At 38.2% G+C, this 21733-nt stretch overlaps 1 protein-coding gene across 1 annotated transcript in view; it reads left to right on the top strand.

Moving 5' to 3' along the window:
• DNAH10 (dynein, axonemal, heavy chain 10) overlaps window positions 1-21733 on the top strand; it is a gene marked incomplete at both ends in the record, with an annotated part of 40643 nt that overhangs the window by 225 nt on the left and 18685 nt on the right. Inside the window, 34 exons of the mRNA XM_009870106.1 lie at window positions 1401-1537; window positions 1876-1981; window positions 2090-2205; window positions 2698-2881; window positions 3553-3707; window positions 4437-4667; window positions 5299-5489; window positions 5964-6162; window positions 6900-7094; window positions 7801-7971; window positions 8218-8394; window positions 8728-8901; window positions 9521-9690; window positions 10372-10523; window positions 10910-11071; window positions 11387-11594; window positions 11997-12153; window positions 13337-13813; window positions 13970-14128; window positions 14456-14572; window positions 14645-14747; window positions 14981-15156; window positions 15729-15940; window positions 16247-16403; window positions 16798-17031; window positions 17126-17248; window positions 17835-18068; window positions 18594-18817; window positions 19310-19579; window positions 19676-19859; window positions 20150-20284; window positions 20690-20842; window positions 20914-21102; window positions 21212-21358. Coding sequence (XP_009868408.1) covers window positions 1401-1537; window positions 1876-1981; window positions 2090-2205; window positions 2698-2881; window positions 3553-3707; window positions 4437-4667; window positions 5299-5489; window positions 5964-6162; window positions 6900-7094; window positions 7801-7971; window positions 8218-8394; window positions 8728-8901; window positions 9521-9690; window positions 10372-10523; window positions 10910-11071; window positions 11387-11594; window positions 11997-12153; window positions 13337-13813; window positions 13970-14128; window positions 14456-14572; window positions 14645-14747; window positions 14981-15156; window positions 15729-15940; window positions 16247-16403; window positions 16798-17031; window positions 17126-17248; window positions 17835-18068; window positions 18594-18817; window positions 19310-19579; window positions 19676-19859; window positions 20150-20284; window positions 20690-20842; window positions 20914-21102; window positions 21212-21358 — 6179 coding nt within the window. The remainder of the gene's footprint in view (window positions 1-1400; window positions 1538-1875; window positions 1982-2089; window positions 2206-2697; window positions 2882-3552; window positions 3708-4436; window positions 4668-5298; window positions 5490-5963; window positions 6163-6899; window positions 7095-7800; window positions 7972-8217; window positions 8395-8727; window positions 8902-9520; window positions 9691-10371; window positions 10524-10909; window positions 11072-11386; window positions 11595-11996; window positions 12154-13336; window positions 13814-13969; window positions 14129-14455; window positions 14573-14644; window positions 14748-14980; window positions 15157-15728; window positions 15941-16246; window positions 16404-16797; window positions 17032-17125; window positions 17249-17834; window positions 18069-18593; window positions 18818-19309; window positions 19580-19675; window positions 19860-20149; window positions 20285-20689; window positions 20843-20913; window positions 21103-21211; window positions 21359-21733) is intronic.

Genomic DNA, 21733 nt, shown 5'->3' with positions numbered 1-21733 from the left:
TGGTTTTGTGGATAGTGCCCTGGGCAGCGTGACTAATTAATTTTCAAGAGCTTCTGCCTCAGGATACTCCTTGGAAAGAAGTCTTATCCTAGTTTGGCTCTTTCATCTTTTCCAAATAGATGGAAAGAAAGAGACTGACTGGGCTGAACAAAACCATGAACGCAGATCTATCATCCAGTCTTTGTGACATCTTTTAGTTGCTTTATAATTTCATATTTTTAGAAATTAACTTTTTTTTTTAAATGAAAAAAAAGTTGAAATGAATTAGTTCCCTTTGTCTTAAGAATGGCAAGCTCTCCTTTTTATACCAATGTAGTTCATTGAGGATAAAAGTGGTGATCTTGTTAAGAGTTAAGATTGTTCCAGTACTTTAACCACCGTATTGCTGAGAAGCCTTTCACAAAAGAATGGGAAAAAAAATAAAAGGGATGGAAAGGGTGTCAGAAGAAAGCGATGATTTTCTGTGGCTCAGAGATTCAGTTCTCTTCTTCTGCTGTCAGTATCTGTAACTCCCACAAGCTTCCAAGGCAGTTACTTGCAGAAACAGAGAGTCACAGCCTGGTATTTTATATCCATAAAAGAATTTTGTTCATACTGTGCAGGAAGATAGGACCATGGAAGTTAAGTGCTGAGGCCTGGTGTGGGTGTAAGTAGACTAAAGGAATGAGAGAATTCAACTTCCCACTCTGCACCTCTGAATGGAGACACCCGGTGATGCTGTGGGTTAAATGCTCAAAAGCAGTAAGACAGGGAGAATTATTATTGCTTGATAATAGTATCAGCACACAAAGGGGCATGACCTTTCCAGTTGGGGATGCAGCTGTGCCATTTCCACTTTTTAAGCGTTCAAAAGCCTGTGCTGAAAGGGAAAGAAGACGTAGTGCACCTTCTGAAAGACAGTTTAAAATAATGTTTGAAATTCTTGACTGAGTCTGGAATTCGTATGGTTACTTCTGTGTTAACAATGGCTTCACCATCACTTCTTGGTCATGACATAACTACAAATATTTTCAAATTTTCCACGTAGCACGTCAAGACCATTTTTTGTAATTGTTTGCATTTCCTTTTCCAAAGTGGTTTCATCTTGAAGTGCACTAATCTGCTTATTTTGTGATGAAAATCAATTACATTGGAAAACGCTGCTAAGGATATTCTAAATAAAGACCAATTCCCTGTGGAATGCAGTATAGTTACCTGCTTATTTGGATTCAGTTCTTCAGCAATAGTGCTGTGCTATGGGAAAATGTATAATGAACACCAGGTTTGGACGGCTGGTTGTTGAAAGGTGATGCTGAAGTTGGAAGAAAATGCTGAGTCATTTAGTTTAAGAGGAAAATCCATTTTTATACGAATGGAATATATGTTCTTTAATTGAGTTCTCTTCTGTTACTCTTTCTTAGAGATCACTCAGAAAAGCAAGACATCCCCTCTGCAATCTATAGACAATGAAAATGTGGCAGGTCACGTGTCTAGTGGGTCTGAATTGAGTGAACTGGAGCAAAGATTTACAACTGACAGTTTGGAACACACAGTGCAAGTAAGTCTGTTGTACTTTGCACTGTTTCAGATATGAGATGCTTGCTTTCTGATGCAAATGTTTCAGTAAAACTGGTAGGCACATTAAGGATGTATAGAGTGCAGAGCAAGTACTCAGAGCAGAACAGAACATTTTACAGGAACAGGAATTAAACGCCAGTGGCTTGTGGTGTCTGCCACAGCCTCTAACATTGACTGGCAAGACACTGCAAAGGTAACTTGCTTGGGAAAACACTGACTGTTAGTGGAAAAATGGGCAGTGCGCTCCCAGCAGGCAAATGTCTTCTTCCTGTTAAGAAATGTGGCAGCGAACAGTCATACTTCCTTTTTCTGTCTCAGCTACAAGAACGGAAAGTTGACAAAGTGCGTTTCTTTGTGGCTCTTGATGAAAATCCTGAAGAATTTGTGTCAGATTGTACTGTGTATTTTCTGAGAGACACCAAAGGTATGTGCCCTGAATAAGTGCAGGCTCGGTGTGGTCAGTCTGTGCATTAACTATTACTATTTCTCTGTCAAATAATTAGTTTATGCTAGTTGTTTGTATACTCCTTAGAACGAATTACTGAACCTAATGACCTGACTGAAGCTAATGAGGTTCTTCCTAAAGTGATACAGTGTGGAGTGCTGACTGATGATAGTCTTTTGATGCTGAAGAATGCCATCTCACAGGTAAATGTGGTACAGCTTTTGTTTATGGAGTCTCAAGTCTTTCTGTGAGTGATTTGCCTATTTACTGTTTGGCTGACCATATGGACTGTGCATTAGAAATGGTAGTATTTAATATATACCAAAGCAAAGTATCTGTTAATTCTTATTTGATATTTTGTGTCCCAAATTTTTGTAAAGATGTGGAGACAGGCATTATTTCATTGCCTGGCCTTATATATGAAGCATTTAAGAATGTGCCATCAGATCCCTCTACTTTCGTGCTGATAGACTTTTCTAAAAGCATGTTGGAGCTATTCCTCTGCAGAACTTGAGGCAGAGAGAATAATGCTGAAGAGGTGAAATGGAAGGAGATGCAATTGGGTTAAATTTTAGAACAATATATCTAATGCTTAAGTGAATTGCTAGTAAGCTGACCTCTATTGTTTTTTATCTAATCTATGATACCTGTTTGAATTATAGGTGTTTTCACCGGCTCTTTCCTATAGTCAGCAGCAGATAGAGGAAACTTCTTTTCATTCAGATAGTGAAAACACAGATTCTGAAGAAGGTGCTTTACCTGAGACTGAACTTGCAGAAAAGAAGGAAGAGCCCCTGGAATACTGTAATATTCAGAAGAGGAATTTAATTCCTGTGAACAGGCAAACCCAGAAGATCGTACAACAAACGGAAGGCGAGTGTTCTGCCTGTGCCAGTGCTGCTGTGTTTAGAGTGCATGACAGCAGAAAGGGATTGACCTAGGAATGACTTTATGTAAACAAATACAAACAGTTTCTGGGGACGCTCCAGACCTGATTAAAATTTCTCTTTGCTGATAACAGTAGTTTTTTTACTGCCCTGAAGCGTAGCAGGCAATATGGAGAAATGGATGGAATCAGCGATAGTCTTTCCTACAGACTGGAGTATGAATAGGAGAGAGGTGAAGCATGCCTCGTGGCCTTCAGGAGGCTCGGGCCGTAGCAGGGTGGACCAAGTGAGACTTCCACACGTTGTTTCTTCTCTGGCAGGGGCTACTGTCGTGCCATTAAGGAGAGCGTAGTCGCTTGCAATAGGCAGCCTGATAATCCTCTTCAGCAAAGCCCTTATCCTAATTCTTAATAGTTAGAGATTGTGTTAAGGCTTATAAAGCTGAGCACTTTTAATTTATTTCTAGGAATATATCTTTCTTTGCACTGTGTTAACTGTGACGCAACTGATTGCATTTTTCCATACTCTCAAACAGGCAGAGCAGGTGGTTTGTTAACTATCCTCATGTAGCGACCAAGATGCAAGACTGTTTCAGTGATGTTACTTTACCAGTGCTGATGGAACAAGACAGTTAATTCTCTGTGCCTTTTCTTCCAGCAGGAGGTATTAAACTGGAGATGCCAACCATAAATCTAGATGGAGAAGTGACTGTTCTTGCCACAGTTCCAGAAGTAGTTGAAGCTCTGGAAAGTTGTGCAGTGACCTGGCAGAAGTTAATATCCACGACTCTAGAGGAACAGCTTAAAAAGGTTCCACAGGTAATGTTGCTACAACACCAAGCTTCTTTTATTCCTAGAGACTTGACCTTATTTTCCCACAAGAATGTCATTGAATGATTTGTACTCCTTTTAAATCCATCTTCATGTTTGATTGCTGGAAAGCCATTTGCTGGTTGATGTGAAGTAGAGCAAAAGTAGCGAGGAACTATGTGACTACAGGAAATGGAATATAATTAGAATATAAAGTAATTCACTGCCGATCCTACCCACACAGACTTACTGTGGAAAACAAAGGCACTGTTGTTATCTACACTCTTCTAGAGAGCCATGAAATATTCAAATCTGCAGCAGATTTTTTTCTTAATTAGATGATTACATTTTTGCCTGAAAAAGTCATCTAAGACAAAAAAGAGTTCCAGTTTTAAAGTTCAGCTTCTGCAAATACTTACACATATGACTAAGACCATTAAATGTGCTGAGGGATTTCGTATCTACAAAGTTACTTGTGCATAAGCTTTTGCAAGCACGGACTCTCCAGCCTTCAACTTGGGGATAACCTCCCCATGAGCAGTTCCCTTCAGCATGTGTAAAACTTCAGATTTCAAGGATGTTATTCTGTCTGGGTTTTTTTTGCATGGTTGAATCCTACCAGGTTTTTCTCAGCATACAGCATATCGAAGTAAAGGAACAAGTATAATCCTCATTAAGATTTTTCACTCTTGCATAACAGTATTTTAGAATTTTTATTTTATTCCTCACTACTTTTAGGGTAACGGTCCACTTGCAGAACTTGACCTCTGGCGTGCAAAAAGGGATGCTTTAAGTGCTCTTACTGAACAGACAAAGCTTCCAGAAGTGCAAAAAGTGTTGGAAATATTACAGGAAGCCGAATCTGTGCATATTGGAGATGTACAGCTAGTCTTAAGTGACCTTAGAAAACAACATGTGGATGCTCTAGATTGTGTTAAGTTTCTTTCAGCTATTGAATGCCATTTGAAGGTATGTATCCTTCAGAAAGCTTTGTGAACTTTTAACTGAGTTTGTTTCCTCTGCTGATACAATGACCTCTTGTTTATTTTTTATCAGCAATAAAGATATACTGCAGCTTTTTAATATGTAACTAAAAAAAAAAAAAAGGCTTGCTTATTTTGTTTGAGTTACATTCTAATATTGGAAAGCAGAAGTCCAAAGCTGTGAACAGCTTGATTTTTCCATCACAGCTCTGGCAGAATTTGATAATACAGCCAAACTGGGGAAAACAAAGATTGCTCAACTCTGTTTTTGAGGTAGCTTCAGTCACTGATTACAGCTGATGTCTCAATTTTTAAGTTTTATTGAAGATCATCCAAACAACCAAATGAAGAGTTGAGCCAAAACCAGTCTTGTGACATCTTTTATGGACAAGAATATTGATGAGTCAGGACCTAAAAAGTGTTTGAAGCAATAGGTGCAGATTTGAACATCCTTAACTGTGTGTGTTAGGCACCAGGGTGTTTCCTTGACTGAGTTATTCAATAATGTCACAGACTTTCTTAACTTCAGGTATCTATAGGTAAATACTGGTTTATAGAATATCTGTGGGTATATTTTCATGGCTTCTTATTAATAATATTTATAATACATTTAATAGAATTTAACATATGGCACTGACTTTAATGTCGTCTTGGCTACAATTCCTTCACTAATGAGTGGCCTGAGAATGGTCTGGATTATCTCGGGGCGTTACAACAAGAGCAAGTGGATGGAACCCCTCATGGAACGAATTGCATGGGAAGTTTCAGCAAAGGTGTACAAAGTTGTGGATATATGTACATTGTTTCAGTAAGTACAGGATTCCTGTTTAACTAGGCTGTATTTGTAAAAGCACTGCTTGTTTTACATGAAGTGCAGCAGATAGCACTTTAATGGTATAGGTTTCAGCATTTTTCACTATCAGAAGTTGTATTAGAAAGTCAGTTACAGGTCAGTTTATTTTGTGATATGCATATATTACTGAATCAGCCCTGAAGAAATAGGCACTTGTTCTCTTTTGTCTCAAAAGGACATAAATCAATAAACCCAGTGGAATTATAGTGGTAATAAAGTGATGTAAGTACAATCAAAATCAGTCCTGAAATAATACCTCCTTTCAAAAACCAGTCACATTGAAAATGAAGACCTCAGAGTTAGAAGTTTTGCCTAGATCTTGTGTAATTGGAAGCTGCTAAACACTGTATATTAATTCAGCTGAGATACAATTTTCTATGTATAGTCTTTCTATCTGTAGTATCTTAACTATCTTGATTTGATTAATAGAGAAGAAAGAGCTGCTGCAAAAAAGAAAGTGTCGGAAGCCAAAAGAACTCTTGAACAATGGAAGAAAAGTTATTTTGCTGTTCGTGCCCAGATTGAAGCAACAGGAATAGAGAAGCACTGGGAATTTGACCAGAAACGTTTATTTGAAAAAACAGATTATATGGCTTCAGCCTGTCAAGATCTGTATGATATTTTGCAGGTAGTAATATAGAGAATAAAGAAAAGGATTATGTGATCACTGTCTTATTCTGTACAGGAGATTCTTTTCTGTTGTAGTTGTTGAAATGGTAACAGCCTTCAGATTTCTAAGTGGCTTTGTGTTTAAGACCCAAGCAGTGCCTTTGATTCCAACAGCACTGCCTGTAGTGCTTCGGACAAAATAACTCTTCTCAAGGTACTGGATGGGGAATGAGATATCTGTGTCTGTTGCTGTTACCAACATCCAGACCTGTAACCGCTGTTTCACAGATCTGCAGTTTTCAAGGGTTGCTAGCTTAATGAGATAATTTTAGATAAAATAATAATTTAAGTATACTATAATGTAAAATTTGACCATGTATGAGTCAGGGTTTCAGTTGCAGGATAACATAAGAATGAAGAGATGCTATGTTTAGGCTAATTTCAGCCAGAGTAGGTAGCAATATTAGTGGTCCAAGAATGATCAGATGCCATGGACTGCACGTAAAGACTACGTATGTGAAAAAGGAGTAATAATGAGTTATTATCTGTTTTAACGCAAACATTGGGCCTATAAAGTGTTAGTTTCTTTCCGTAAAGCTACTTAGTATGTTATATAGAAATACACGGAATGTAAATCACAGCATGAATTGGTCATTCTCTTAGATATTTTTGTTTTTAAAAGGGAATAATATCAGAAAGATGTGTTAAATGACAGAAAGAAAACAACTTTAAAAATAAAGCTTTCTGAATTAACAGGTCATTGAAGAGTTGTGCAGTGTATTTTGTCCTGAACTGCAAACTCTCACAAACGGTGCAAAGCGTTTTGATGATCTGCTGAGAGAAGTAAATGGACTAACTAGTCCTATGGAAAAACTGACTTTTGACCCTTTTAGCATCAAAAGTGCACAGGCCTGGAAATCAGTTAAGGAAGGATTTAGAGAAGAAGTTTCAGTAAGTACCATATACTGTGATTACCCACTCCACCCTCCTTGCTTCTTATATATAAATTCTTTCTAAAAAAATCAATGCTTTTATTTAAAGAAAATGTAAGTTGGTGAAAGAATGTATGAATAAATATGTAAATTAATTCCTCACATGAACATTCCAAACCTGACAGCGGCTTTGGGGATGGAGCCATACAGCAGCGAGCTGAGCCCTCACGTGAATGTGAGGAATGTGACCAGTTCTTAAGGCAGTATTCTGTTTCCAAGTTGTTTGTGTTTATAGTTTCCCTTTGTCTTGAAAATGGTGAAGGACACGTTTTGTTCATTGACAGACTTGCTACAGCATAAACACGGGCTACGTGTTACCTCCCTGTAGTCACGTGCTGGCGTGCCTCAATCACGCCCTACAAAGAAGTAAAACTTCCTTTTCTGGATTCATTCAGTTCTTCACCCCTTGGCTAAGAATACTAAGAAAATACAAACTGTTACAATGTTTTTTTGTGATTTTTATGCCTGCCCAGCAGACACATTAATTAACGTTAATTTCTTGCAGCTTACTGGAAAGCCTTCAGTTTGTTAGTAATTTATAAGACAAGAAGTGATATATATGTGCTTGACTACTATTATAAAGTGTTTTCATGTTACCTTCTTTTCTTGGTTTTGCAAGATGAATCTCTAGGTGACAGGACTTTTGGCCTTCTTCCTGTGTTTAGGTTATTGAAGAAGAGACCAAAAACTTCATTGATGAATCTTTTAAGACCCCTCGATCAGCAGAAGCTGCATTTGACGTGCTGTTAAAATTCAAACACATCCACTTTCATGAAGCAATCAGTAAGCAGATAATGATGAAGTTCAATGATATTTTGGACCAGTACTGTAAAGAGGTATTTAAGGATTTCTTACATAGTACACAAAGCTTTTTACCTAGTGAAAATCATAAATCTGTGTATATGTCTAAATACCTGTATAGAATCATTTACTATCTGAAACACTGAAAAGTTTTACAACTCCTCTCCCTTTTCCTGCTGCTGGAATGAGCTTCAGAGCTTGTGCTGTGGTAGCAGGTTAGATCCAAACTGTGAACAATGAAGTGGAGAAATAATTATTTGCAATATTTTATTCTCTTCTAGGTTGAAAATATTAAACAAATCTTTCTTCAGAACCTCAAGGATCCACCTCTGCAAAAAAATCATCCTCCAGCGGCTGGAGCAATATACTGGTCCCGATCTCTTTTCTATCGGATCAAACACACTATTATTCGATTTCAAGAAATAGAGGAGATGCTTGATAGTGAACGGGGAAAGGAAGTATGTTGGTTCTTTTGATATTTAATGAAAGAAGAAATACTTTCTTCATACTCATCTTCTAAAGATACGAAATGCTTTTATGTGAGGTGAAGGTTCAAGAATGTCTTTGCCCACAGCAAGCCATGTTTGATGTATTAAGCTGAATGAGACCTTCCCACTCTTTCCCAGAGAGACAGTGACAGAATCCAAGAGCCTGAACTCTCTGTTGCCTGCATTAATTACAAGGCATTACTTGCCTTCTCATCTAATAAAAAATTAGAACCCATGTTAAGACAGCTAGTTCAATGTTTCTCATGATCTTTAAAATGACTTATACAGAATTTTCCTTTCTAGGCAAAACAAATATATCTTCAAACGGCCAAGAGGATGAAAGAATATGAAGATCAAAAATACCAGCAGTGGAAACATGAGATAGAACAGGTACTCCCCCTGTTACTGGAAAAGACTCTGCTGACTGTCACCACTGTTGGGGCTGCAACCCATGGTAATCCAGAGACTTCTGAGCAGGTGAGATGTAGGAAGATAATATACCAGACTTCTCTATGGGGAAGAAAGCTGTCTAATGGTCAGTGAGATTTTTCTAAGAATAGCATTTTAAGCATAGGTTTTGAGATGAAAATTTCTTAAGTTCTGAGGTGAGAATTGGTCATGGTCCTTAATAAGACATTTGCTGAATGACCTGGCAAATGGATGAATGTTGTTTACCCCTGTGTGTTCTTCTGTGCTGTGATTCCTGTTATTTTTTGCCTTTTGTGCCTGATCTTTCAATGCTACAACAAAACTTGGGACTGAAGTTAGGTAGAGATCATGCAGAATCCTGTTCTAACTAAACTTTCGTCTGACTGTGAACTTTCACTGGGATTTTTATTGTAACTGGCTGCAGCAGGGTGTGAACAGAAGCGATTTGGTTTGTTTCTTGTCATCAGCTTTCACTGGAGAAGTAGTTGTGTATAATTTCTGAAACTATAAATGCTGAGGCTGCTGTTGAATTTTAAACAAGCTCTGAATGTCAGCCATTCTGACTTTTACTCACTGCTCTATCAAATGTCTCCAAGAACTAACCTTTTCCTTGCCTTCTAATGGTTTGGTATTCCTTTCCTTTTTGCTGCTCTTTCTTGTGTTCTAGAGCTCTGTAACAGAGGAGCCTGGCACCACAAAAAAAAGTGTCCACTTCATAGTGAATTTTTCTCCCGTACTCCAAGAGATTATCATTGAAACAGGGTACATGCAACAGCTAGGGTTTCCAGTCCCAGAAATGGCAAAATATGTGGCATCACTGGAAGACAAATATTGCAGGTAAGACTGGAACAGAGTATCTACTCATGTACAGACTCACAAGTGGTCTGTACTCACACAAGACTCACTTTCAAGTAGTTTCACTCCAAATCAGAATGGGCCCCAAGTCATCAAGTTTTGGAAGCATTTGGAGATCTTAGTGACTTTTTTTAAGAGTAAAATAACTTACGGCCATGTTGCACTAATAAGCTTTTCTCTGGCGCTGTCTGCATCCTTCACCCTGTAGGACTATGTCATACTAATTAACGTCTTGTCAAACCTGGATTGAAAAATAAGGGAAGTAATTTGTTTTGCAGTCGATTGTTAGCGCCATTTAGATTTCAGCTCACATTTAAACTCACTGCTGCTTTCTTCTTGTGCAGCTTTGGATGAGTCACTTTTGCCCAAATTATCACAGACATTTAGCACACAGGTATGCCAGTATGAGCCCTAAGTGGGTTTTAAAGTTCACAGGTTGAGTTCACTTACGTGCTACAAACTGAGGCTATCTGAAAAACTTCTTCTGAGCTGAGGTAGGAGACATTTGTATAACTACTGCTGGAGCCATATGAAATTAAAACAAATTTTGCTTTATATGAATGTCTGAATAGAATGATGGAAGTGATCTGCTCTTTGATCTGAGTTCCAAACTGTGTTTCCAGAAAATCGTGATTTTTGTTGTGTTGTTCTGGCACTCCGTAGGTATTCAAGGAGACTGAAAAACACAATAGATCTCTATCATAAGTTAATGGGAACACTGAGTGAAGCAGAAACTGAACTTCTTGATGACCATATTCAAGAACTCTGGAGAGTATTCAAACCAGGGCACAGAAGACTCAACTGGATGTCCTTAGGTAATGGAGATACTGTATTAAAATGGCCTTAGATACTGATTTTCAGTTAAAAAATATCTTCAATGCTGCACTCTTATTTTATGTCATATGACAGCAGTGTGTCCCTAAATGCCGCAGTTGGAGTCAGAATAGCAAGTTAGACAGACTCTGATCCAGGAGGCTATTTCTTATGTTTTTCTTATATTTAAAACACTGAGTGGAAATGCATAGAGACCCTTAGATAACAGCTGGAAGGGAGCTCGATGAAGTACGAGGTGATAAATCACCCAGTCTGTTTCTCTGCAGAGCATCAGTTCATTCTCAGATAAAACATCTGGTAGTGGCAGTTTTGATGCGTTCATGAAATATTTGTTAAAACAAACCCAATGGTTGTGATTTATTTCAAGGTTTTGGTGGCTTTATTGTCCAGTGTACACAAGCCATCAGGAAGTTTGAGTTGCTTGTCCATCAGATTCATCATTATTCTGAAGACATAAACAAAAACCTTCTGTTCATGGAAGCCACAAATCTCTTTAAGTTTCCGCTTTTGAAAAATGGTGAACTTCCTAGTAAGTTTTTATATTTTCAGTTCTAAGTTCTGTGATGTATAATTTTGCTCTGTCTCCCACTTTGACTTTTTGTTGCTAAGATCAACACTTTTAATTGTTACCAAACCCTAGTTACGATAGTATTTATTGGTGTCACAGAGGAAGCACAAGCAGGGCTGAAATATTGCTAAATTAAGCATTAATAAAGGAAGATATTTTTAAATCAGTATACAAGATCAATTTCGTGTTCACAAATAAAGCCCCGGTAATTATTCCACTATGCAAGTCCATTTGGTCTTTTGCAGTTAATAATGCTGTTTTTTGTATCTCTTGCAGAAGCAAAAGAATTTTTTGAGTATATTAAGTGTGAAAGAGCAAAAGATGTGGCATACATGGTTAGAAAGTATTCTGCAATTCCACAGTTGCTAATAAAATTGGAAGGACGAGTTGCCAATACAAACACTGGCAAATCTGCAAAATTAACGTCCTGTTATGCATACTGGGAAAACAGAATTTATCAAGTGTTGACACAGTTAATTGTGAAGTAAGTCAATTGTTTACTTTAATGGATTCTCAGTCTTTCATCTTTAGGTTTTTCTGAATCTGTTGATCAGTATGTGTACTGATACTTGTTCCGAACACCTCAGTGATTCGCAGTTTGATTCGTATTTGTACTGTTTTCTTCCTGTGAAGAATGGAGAACTGATAACGAGGTACAGGAGAAACTCAAATTCTGAGAAAGTGGATATTGACATGCAGAAGAGAGAATTAAGATAGGTTTTCTGCCATGTGTGCCGTTGCATATCCCTACTTTATTTTAAAAATCAAGTTTTTGTTTTACTGAAGAATGCAATTTTGAGAACTTGGTGTATATTAACCCTAATTCCCCCATGGGCGACAGCACCTGATTATTACTGTCTTTCACACAATTTTTTTCTTTTTCCAGGAATTTGCAGGCTTTTAATGCAACTGTTCTTGCAAATGTGCCACTGTTCCAAATTGAAGCTATTTTATCTATTCCCGAGATAATCTTGCAACCTAATGCCAGTGAGATTCACGAAATGACTGCACAATGTATCCGAGACTGTGTTGAGGTCACTAAGGTGATTTTTGATAAAGATTTATTTGTTGCCAGAGTTTTCTTGTGATCATAGTGAATTCACCTTGTTTTATGTTTGGCCAAGCATAAATGTAAAAGGGAAGGTTCATATTGCTTTATCTTGAAATCAAAATATCCAGTACATTGTTCTAATTTTACAGACCATCCTAATTTTACACACTGATGACAAAGAAAAAATATTGCCGTAAAGCTTCATGCAATTTTTACTCAGGCAAAACTATTTGTTGCTTTTCAGCAGTTTTGCCAGTGTAAGCCTATGATTTAGTTCTGTAAATTAGCATACATCAGAAGGAAATACTTTTCAGATTGCAGTGCAGATGTTGCTTTCTGACGTATGAGTAAGGTGATGGAATAAGGAATATGAGTAGCCTTTTTTGTATTATGGCTCTCCTCAGAAGCAGCAGAAAAACAGCTGAGAAAACGTTGGGAGAAGGGCATCTAGGACACGTTTTGGACAGGACACTTGCAGCAAACAAAATATCTAGCTTGCTGGCAAAGATGTAGCCATATTTCTCTACATAAGTATATTCATATTGAACTGCTTTCCTGAAAATAAGTCTGCTACTGTGGCAGTATTCCTGCCCTGTGCTGATGGAGAAAGGGTTCCAGATATGACCTTAAATGAATAAATTTAGATTAAGTGTGCTTTCTATGCTTAGATTTGCTGTTCTGCTCCACTGCCGCATCCAGCCTGTTTGATCTAATACCTATTTGTCTGTGTCATGCTATGTTGTCGCTCAGCAGAGATTTTAAAAGCAGACTGAGTAGTGCATGGAAAGGTTATGTTGGGATAAAGTTAATTCTTCTCTGAAGTTTATGGGAAAATGTAATCTCTTTCCTTCTTGTCAGAAAAACAATTGATTTGAGAAATCATTCACTCTACTTCCTACATAGTCTGCTAAATAACAGTGAGTTTCTTCGCTGAAAGGGTTGTCAAGCATTGGAACAGGCTGCCTGGGGAAGTGGCTGAGTCACCATCCCTGGAGGGATTTAAAAGGGACACTTAGGGACATGGTTTAGTTGTGGACTTGGCAGTGTTAGGTTTGCGGTTGGACTCGGTGATCTTAAAGATCTTTTCCAACCTAACTGATTCTGTGATTCTGAGAGATTTGACTAAAATGACTCTCTACAAAGTAACTATTCTTCAACTCTGTCTTGAAAACTAGCATTTTGTACGATGGATGCATGGTACGTGTCTTGGATGCCCTCCTCAGCATGTCAAAGAAGATGAAACTATCACTTTCAGCTTTTACAAAGACATCTCCCAGAACCCTCTGATAACTGAACAGGCTGTACTCATCATTCAGAATGTCCACAAACTCCTGGCTTCTCTGAGCAAGCATTCGAACCAATGGCAGAAGTACCACCTGCTGTGGAAATTAGACAAAGGCACGGTCCTGGAGAGGTTAGCTGCAGAGCAGCCGTCTTGTATCGCCTTTGAGGAGCAGTTGCAGTTCTATCTGAAGGTAGCTCAAGAAGTGACTCAAGAGCCCGTGATTAAAGATGAGCAATTTATCAGGCTTCAGATGGCTCCTTTAGCCTCGGAAGTGCAGGAGAATGCTAGAGGCTGGATGTTTTCACTTGGAAAGTTGCTTAATGAGTCTGCAAGAGAGGCACTCTCCAGTCTTCAGGAGGAAATTCGGGTGGGTGTTTTCAGTTTTCTTTAATCTTTGTCACATAGGTTGAAAATTAATCTGCATGTTATTTGCTTGTGTTTTGTGTTTGACTCATCATTGTAATTCTGCCATTGTAATTGCTTTGTCAGTACTGATTCTGGAAATTATCTTTACTTTTTACAGAGATTATCAGAGAGACTTGAGAGACTTCCTGATACCCTGGAAGATCTCAAAATTGTTCTTGGCACAATTGAGGAGATCAAAGGCATGTCCTCCAATGTGGAACTGAAATATTTGGACATCTGGGAGAGATACCGAACTCTCGCAATGTACAATATTCCAGTACGTGCATGTCTCATAAAACATTTCAAGTTCGAGCTAGGGGCACAAATGCCTCATATGTGAACAAATGAGTGTTTTCCTTTTTCAACATTTTGTAGAATTCCAGTATTGTTTAGGTTAGAAGGGATGTTTGGAGATTGTCTAGTCCAAATCCTCTTCTGGAAACAGTATCTCCGCTTTAAAATGAGCATATCGCATATGTTTAAATCTGATTAAGATAATTTCAATGCCGGTTTTGTCTTTTGAAAATTTATAATGTGAGCACATACTCTTCACTTTCTTATGACTGATTATTTCTTGTGAAAGATGTTACTTGTCTTGTTTTAGGTGGCTAAAGAAGAGCAAGAGATGTCCGACAAGATTAGGGAGGAGTGGGAGACTCTGTTCTTAGAAGCATCACAAGTTGATTACAACCTTGGAGGCATAAAAAGAACATTCACAGAGGTAATATTTGTAATTAATATTGAAAAAAATAAGAAATGGAAAGGAAAACTATGTAGACATTGTTTTCTTTAGGTTACACTGCAACAAGTTGAGGACTACAGCAAAGAGATTGAAACTTTCTTCCATAAATTCCTGGCTGAGGGGCCTGGTGCTGTCGGAGAAGACCTTGATAAAGGTAAATTGATTAATGTGTGTGAGGTAATATCTTTAAAATAGTCATCTTCAGGCAATTCTTCAAATTTTATGTAAACCAAGAAAATTGTGCTAGCTTTATTAGCATACAAACTGCTCAACCAGGAATGTGACATTTTTAGTACTATAACTTCTACAGACTTATTTACAGACTATCTTATTTATTCCCCATGATCACTGGGATTGTTTATCTAGAAAAATCCTCTCCTTTCCCAGGCTTGGAACTCTTGGCCAATTTTGAAAAAGAACTGGAAAAACTGGAAAAAATTCAGGAACTGGGCAGTGCTGAGAAACTTTTTGGCTTGCCGGTTACAGTGTACCCTGATTTAATAAAAGCACAAAATGATATGAAAGCTCTAAAGCAGATCTATGAAATCTATAAATTACAAAGAGTAAGTATTGCACTGTGTATACACAGATGTTGTTCTAAGCCTTTGTATGCAATAAGCTCTGAGCTGTAAATGGCTATCTCCATAAAGTTATTTTAATGATGTTAGTACAGGACTAGCAATGCTTCCACAGTGGACTAAACACTCTTACCAGAGAGGAGCAAACCTTCCCCCTAATTATTATTGGGTGGCATTATTATTATTGGGTGGCATTTTGCTGATTAAGTCAGATCATTTCAGTAGAACTACTTTTGGAGATAGCATGGCTGCAGGTGAAAATGGCTGTCTCAGGCTTTAATTGATCTTAACTACTCTTTAATACGTTTTATTTTTTCTAAAATTAAAATGCCTTGTAAAAAGCACTCTCAAGGATGCTTTTCCTCTTCTCTGTATTTCCCTTTGGTTATTTCTTATATGACTGGTTGTGTCTGTTCCTCTGTTTGTAAAATGTTAATACAATTACATCTGCACCCTGTGGTCACTAGATCCAACCGTAGTGGAAAGACTGATTTTTTTTTTTCAGTCAGAACTAAAATGAAATATGATTTTTTCCCTTCTGATGACCTTGTTCCCAGGAAGCTAAAGAGAAATGGTCTCAGACACTGTGGGTAAACCTCGATGTCCAGCTTCTTCAGGAAGGAATTGAAGGATTTCTTAAAGCCTTTCGAAAGCTGCCCAAACCAACACGCAATATGCCAGTAGCCTTTCAACTGGAAACAAAAATGAAGGCATTTCGAGACTCCATTCCTTTGTTGCTCGATTTGAAAAATGAAGCTTTAAGAGAAAGGTTTGCTGTGATTTTTTTTAAAATCCATTTACTATATATGGAAAGATTTTTTTGTTTTGTTGAAACTTTTGATTTTAGTTACTGGGGTCATGCCATGTCCTACAGCCTGAAACTTCACTTTCTGCTTGATGAACTTGTGTAATAGCATGCAAGGTGAATATGATGACTACGATACTTTATGTATTCAAAATACTAGTTTTGTTTAAACAGGGAAGTGCTAAACTTGGTGTCATTATTATATATTAAATTGTGGTTGTTTTCATTTTTGTTGGTCGGTACAATTGTTGATGTGCCCATTTAAAACAGGCATTGGCGAGACCTTATGGAGAGAACAGGAACAAATTTTGAAATGACAACAGAGACTTTCACTTTGGAGAATATGTTTGCTATGGAACTTCACAGATACTCAGATGTTATCAGTGAAATAGTTGGGTCTGCTGTTAAGGAACTTAGCATTGAGAAGGTAATGTGAAATACTGTAATAAAACTAAATATACATAGATGGCAACAATCTGTTTTATTTGAGATTTTGATGTTGGCATGGCAGCGAGTTCGGCCGTCCGCAGAGAGCTGCCATGGTCTAACTGGGATCAGTAGCTCAGTTAATAAGCTACCACGTGACACAGAATCTCCGTCTGTCTTGGCTTTGGCAGGAGGATATTTGATTTCTGTTATTACAATGAAATAACCTATGAAAAAGGTTCTGAAGGAGGAGTCATTCTGTTGCCATCATGATATTTTTAAATAGACTCTTCTTTATAAACCAGAGTTAGAAAACTTGATTTAAATTTTAGGCTAAGATTGTAGTTTTCTTGTTTTTGAAGACTGAAACAGGCATCTTTTATGCTCTCATACAGGGTCTGAAGGAAATAGCAGAAACATGGGAACACCTGAAATTCACTGTACAAATATACTTCAAAGGCACTGAGAACCGAGGCTTTGTTCTGGGATCTGTAGGTGAAATTCTAGAGGTTCTTGATGACAGTAATGCCAATCTTCAGAGTGTTTCGAGCAGTCGATTTGTGGGTCCTTTCCTGTCAACCGTTCACCAGTGGGAAAAAATTCTGTCATTGATCGGTGAAGTAATTGAGGTAGGGAGGAAAATGTTGAGCTAAATAATTAATGTTTATTATTTATAATCAGGGTTTACAATTGTGTTTTTAATTTTTTTGATGGTAACGTTAGATCTGGATGGTGGTTCAGGGAAAATGGATGTACCTGGAGAGCATCTTTACTGGTGGAGATATCAGATCACAGCTTCCAGAGGAAGCCAAGATATTTGACAGCGTAGACAGGATGTTCAAAAAGGCAAGTAACCGGCTTGACTCATGATCAGCATAGTTATTTAGTGCATTTTGTTTCAAGTTTCATAGTTAGCTGGAGTCTTCTGTGTCATTTGTAACACTGAGCATGGTATGTTACAATGAGTTGAATGTGGAATTGGGGAACGCCGGAACTCTGGTGTTTTGCTTCACATCTTTTACACAGAGAGGACTTTTGGTTTAGCTAAGATGAGCAAGGATGCGATCCCTGACTGGCAGTACTGGGCAGACAGAATCCTCTTTTCCTTTTATTGGATACATCTTTTTCCCTTTGCCATGATAGTAAGAAGTTTAGACGTGTTGCTGTAGGTCGAGGACCTACATACATGGTAAAAAGGCTTTCCTGGTGTAATGCCCCTCTTCCTATAGTGACGACATACTCTCAGTATGATTATGGCTTACTTTTCATCCAGCACTACAGCAGCAGGAAACCATATTTAAAACTGCCTAATTCACTTCTGTAAGAACTTGTACTGCTTGTGGTCCTTGTGTGCTTTGTCACTAGGTAAATACAACTTAGTATAATCCATTGCTGTTTGGTATTTTTTAAACTTTCTTTTCTCCCTGTATAGATAATGGATGAAACTGTAAAAGAACCATCAATAAAAAAATCCTGCGAAGCCCCAAATCGTCTCTCAGACCTGAATCATATAAATGATGTGCTAGAGAAATGTCAGAAGAGCTTGAATGATTATTTGGATTCCAAGCGAAATGCTTTCCCAAGATTTTTCTTTATATCTGATGAGGAATTGCTTAGTATCCTTGGCAGCAGTGATCCACTTAGTGTTCAGGAACACATGATAAAGGTACAACGTCTGGCTTTCCACAGTGCCTCATGCTTTTACGTGCTTTAAAAAGTTTAACAGACTATATTGTACCTGCTGTTAAGGGTGAGCTAATATTTATTGTATACAAAGAACATTGTGGCAGCGTTGTCCAGAAGCTTCTGAATAACCAGATTAAATCTGATGGATAATCTCTCCTTGCTGTCATGCTGGCCAGTAGTAGTTACGGTAGAGGAATGTCGGTCGAGGAACATTAAAGGTGCACCAGAATGTTTGATCAGCAAAGAACCTTCCTGTAGCTCCTGATATTTATTTTCTAGAAAAAAAAAATTCAATGTAATTTGGGCCAGATCATCTGCTTGTTTACTCTGCAGTTGGGCTGCTGAGCTATATATCAGCATTTGTATTTGATTACTTAGAGTCAGATCTGTTTCTCTTTAGAGTCTATGGAAATTTTCTTTTAAGATTAGATGGAGGCTAGGTTCACTTCAGTCTTTGAACCGTTGTTTCTAAAATGCCAGTGAGTTTCTTTGTTGGGCATTTCAGATGTACGATAACATAGCCTCCCTGAGGTTTGAGGATGGTGATAACGATAAGAAGATTGTAACAGCCATGATTTCAGCTGAGGGAGAGGTGATGGAATTCCGGCAGGCTATAGCTGCAGAGGGCAGAGTGGAGAATTGGATGACAGCAGTGCTGGAAGAAATGAAACGAACAAACCGACTTCTTACTAAGGAAGCTATTTTTCGATACTGTGAAGACAGAAGCAGGTGAAACAATCAGTGTCAAAGATGACACAAATACCTTGTATATTACTCGGAGCCTGTAGCGGTATAGAAAAATAAAGACTTGTTTTCTTAATTTTTCTACAACCTAACCTGTGGAGGGATATGAATACATGCATATGCAGTATTTTAACTGATCAGAAAAAATTGTGTTATCTATCACATGTAATTTCCTAAGTCTTGAGTATTTGTTTTTACTGTTGTGTGTGCAGTGTGTTTTTCTCACTATGAATTCCACTTGGCAATCTTTACATATGGAATAGGCAGCTTTTCTAGAGTATTTCCTGTGCTTTTGCAATGCTACAGCACACCTTGATGGAATTCTGTACATCTTTGTAAAGTTTGGCTTATGTTGTAGCTGTTGCAGAAATAGGAGGAAATATTTTGTTGTTTTCGTTCTGGGTTTTTTTCCCTGCCTTATCAGTTACTTAGAATAAACACTAACTCAGACTCTCTCCCTGTATGTATTTCCCATAGGGTTGATTGGATGTTACTCTACCAAGGCATGATGGTGCTGGCTGCTAATCAGGTGTGGTGGACTTGGCAGGTAGAGGACGTCTTTCGGAAAGTGAAGAAAGGAGAAAAACAGGCCATGATGCGTTATGCTAAAAAAATGCATAAGCAAATCGATGACCTGGTTACCCGCATTACAATGCCTTTGAGCAAAAATGACAGGAAAAAATACAACACAGTTCTCATTATTGATGTTCATGCCAGAGACATTGTTGATACATTTGTACGAGACAGGTAAACACTACCCCCCCCAACCTATTGAGAAAGTACCCAGTGTATAAATTGTATTTCCATTCTTTTATCTCATGTGAGCAAGTCTCTCTTGTGTAGCATTCTGCACGCTCAGGAGTTTGAGTGGGAAAGACAGCTGCGCTTTTACTGGGTCCGAGAGCCAGATGAACTGAATGTCCGGCAGTGCACAGGCACGTTTTCGTATGGTTACGAGTATATGGGCTTGAACGGACGCCTTGTGATCACCCCACTTACAGATCGTATTTATCTTACGCTCACACAGGTACACGTTCAAGGAGATTTTTACTAACAAACCGTTTAAAAATGCACTTCTAGGCAATCACATAGTTGTTTTGTTGCCGCTTTCTATTATCTCCTAGATGCCAACATGAAAGCTGATATATTTGAAACCAATTGTGATATCCCTCTAACCTGATTTCATCAAAGATATTATAGAATGCATTCACAGATGAAATTTAAGGCTTTTTGTACCCACGGGTTTATGTGATTTGCTGCCAACCTAATTTAAATGTAACCCAAGCTTTGCTTTGCTTTCTTCGTCTGTCTTCAAAGGCTTTATCCATGTTTTTGGGAGGAGCACTAGCAGGGCCAGCAGGTACAGGGAAAACAGAAACCACCAAGGATCTGGCCAAAGCGCTGGGCTTGCTGTGTGTAGTGACAAACTGTGGAGAAGGCATGGATTTCAAAGTAAGTGTTAAAAGATCTGTGTCCTCTGATAAAGTGCCAGTTACTGCTCTTTTTCAGTGCCTGGGATAAGGACATATTCTGAACATCTGCATAGATGTCTCCCTTAGAGAAACCATGCTGATTGATAATGAAATACAATAAAAAATACCTATTTTGAATAAATTCTTGAAAGAATTTCAGTTGCTTTAAAACCGGAGAGCGATGAGTAGATGATAGTGTTTAAGCTCATCATGCAATCTGCATGTAATTGTTGCAAGACCTTATGACACATTGCTGGCTCCTGCATATATAAATATCCAGAGGTTTTATCTAGTCATTAAGAGTTTTAGCATGCTCCAGAAGTTACTCATGCTGAATGTTTTATATATTCTTTGCTAAGGTGTTTTTCTCGTTGTTCTTGTTTAGGCAATTGGTAAAATTTTCTCTGGTCTCGCACAGTGTGGAGCGTGGGGATGCTTTGATGAATTCAATCGTATTGATGCTTCTGTGCTTTCAGTCATTTCTTCTCGGATTCAGACTATTCGAAGTGCTTTAATGAATCAGTTGAAAACATTTCAGGTAAATGTTAAAAAAGAAGGGTAATTGGATCGAGAAGTGTGAATTGTTCTAATAATTTCTTATGGGTTTAGTTTGAAGGACAGGAAATTACTCTTGACAGCCGAATGGGCATTTTTATTACGATGAATCCTGGTTATGCTGGCCGGACTGAGCTCCCTGAGTCTGTAAAAGCTTTGTTCAGGCCTGTGGTTGTTATTGTACCAGATCTTCAGCAAATCTGTGAAATCATGCTCTTTTCTGAAGGGTTCCTCAGGGCAAAGGTAAGAAAATGTTATTGCTACCCCTACCCATATGGACATCCCTGTATCCATGGCCAGTGTTTGGTTGTGACTTACGCATTTGCGATTCCTTAACTTAAATCTCAAACAGGTACTTGCCAGAAAGATGACAGTGCTGTACAAGCTGGCAAAGGATCAACTTTCTAAACAGCATCATTACGATTTTGGTCTGCGGGCCCTTAAGTCAGTGTTGGTGATGGCTGGAGAACTGAAAAGAGGCTCAGCACATCTCACTGAGGTAGATTTGCTGCTCTAGTTGCCCTGGGCAGATCATCTTTTTCATTAGGAAGAGGATGTGGTTACGCATCTGTTGTAGTTTGTCTGCACTGGAAATAGGAGCAACGGTGTTATTTGTCCTGGTATTTCTCTTTGTTCTTACTGAGTTTCATCATGCCCTCTGCCAGCAGGTTATCATCAGAATTCAAGTCAAAGTAGGGAAGCCTATAGAAAATGAGGTATTTTACTTTTGTTAAGTCCAGGATGCAAATAGCCAGATGAACAGTGAGAGCTCCACTCACAAGGTTGTTAATTGTGTAGCTCAAGTAGTACAGGATACTTAGAAATGAAAGTTTTTCAATGTTGCATTGCTTTTTATGGCTTTCTTTTACACCTA

Source organism: Apaloderma vittatum, unplaced genomic scaffold (genome assembly GCF_000703405.1).
Source record: "Apaloderma vittatum isolate BGI_N311 unplaced genomic scaffold, ASM70340v1 scaffold22775, whole genome shotgun sequence".
Classification (NCBI taxonomy): domain Eukaryota; kingdom Metazoa; phylum Chordata; class Aves; order Trogoniformes; family Trogonidae; genus Apaloderma; species Apaloderma vittatum.
This window is presented reverse-complemented; position numbering and strand designations above follow the sequence as displayed.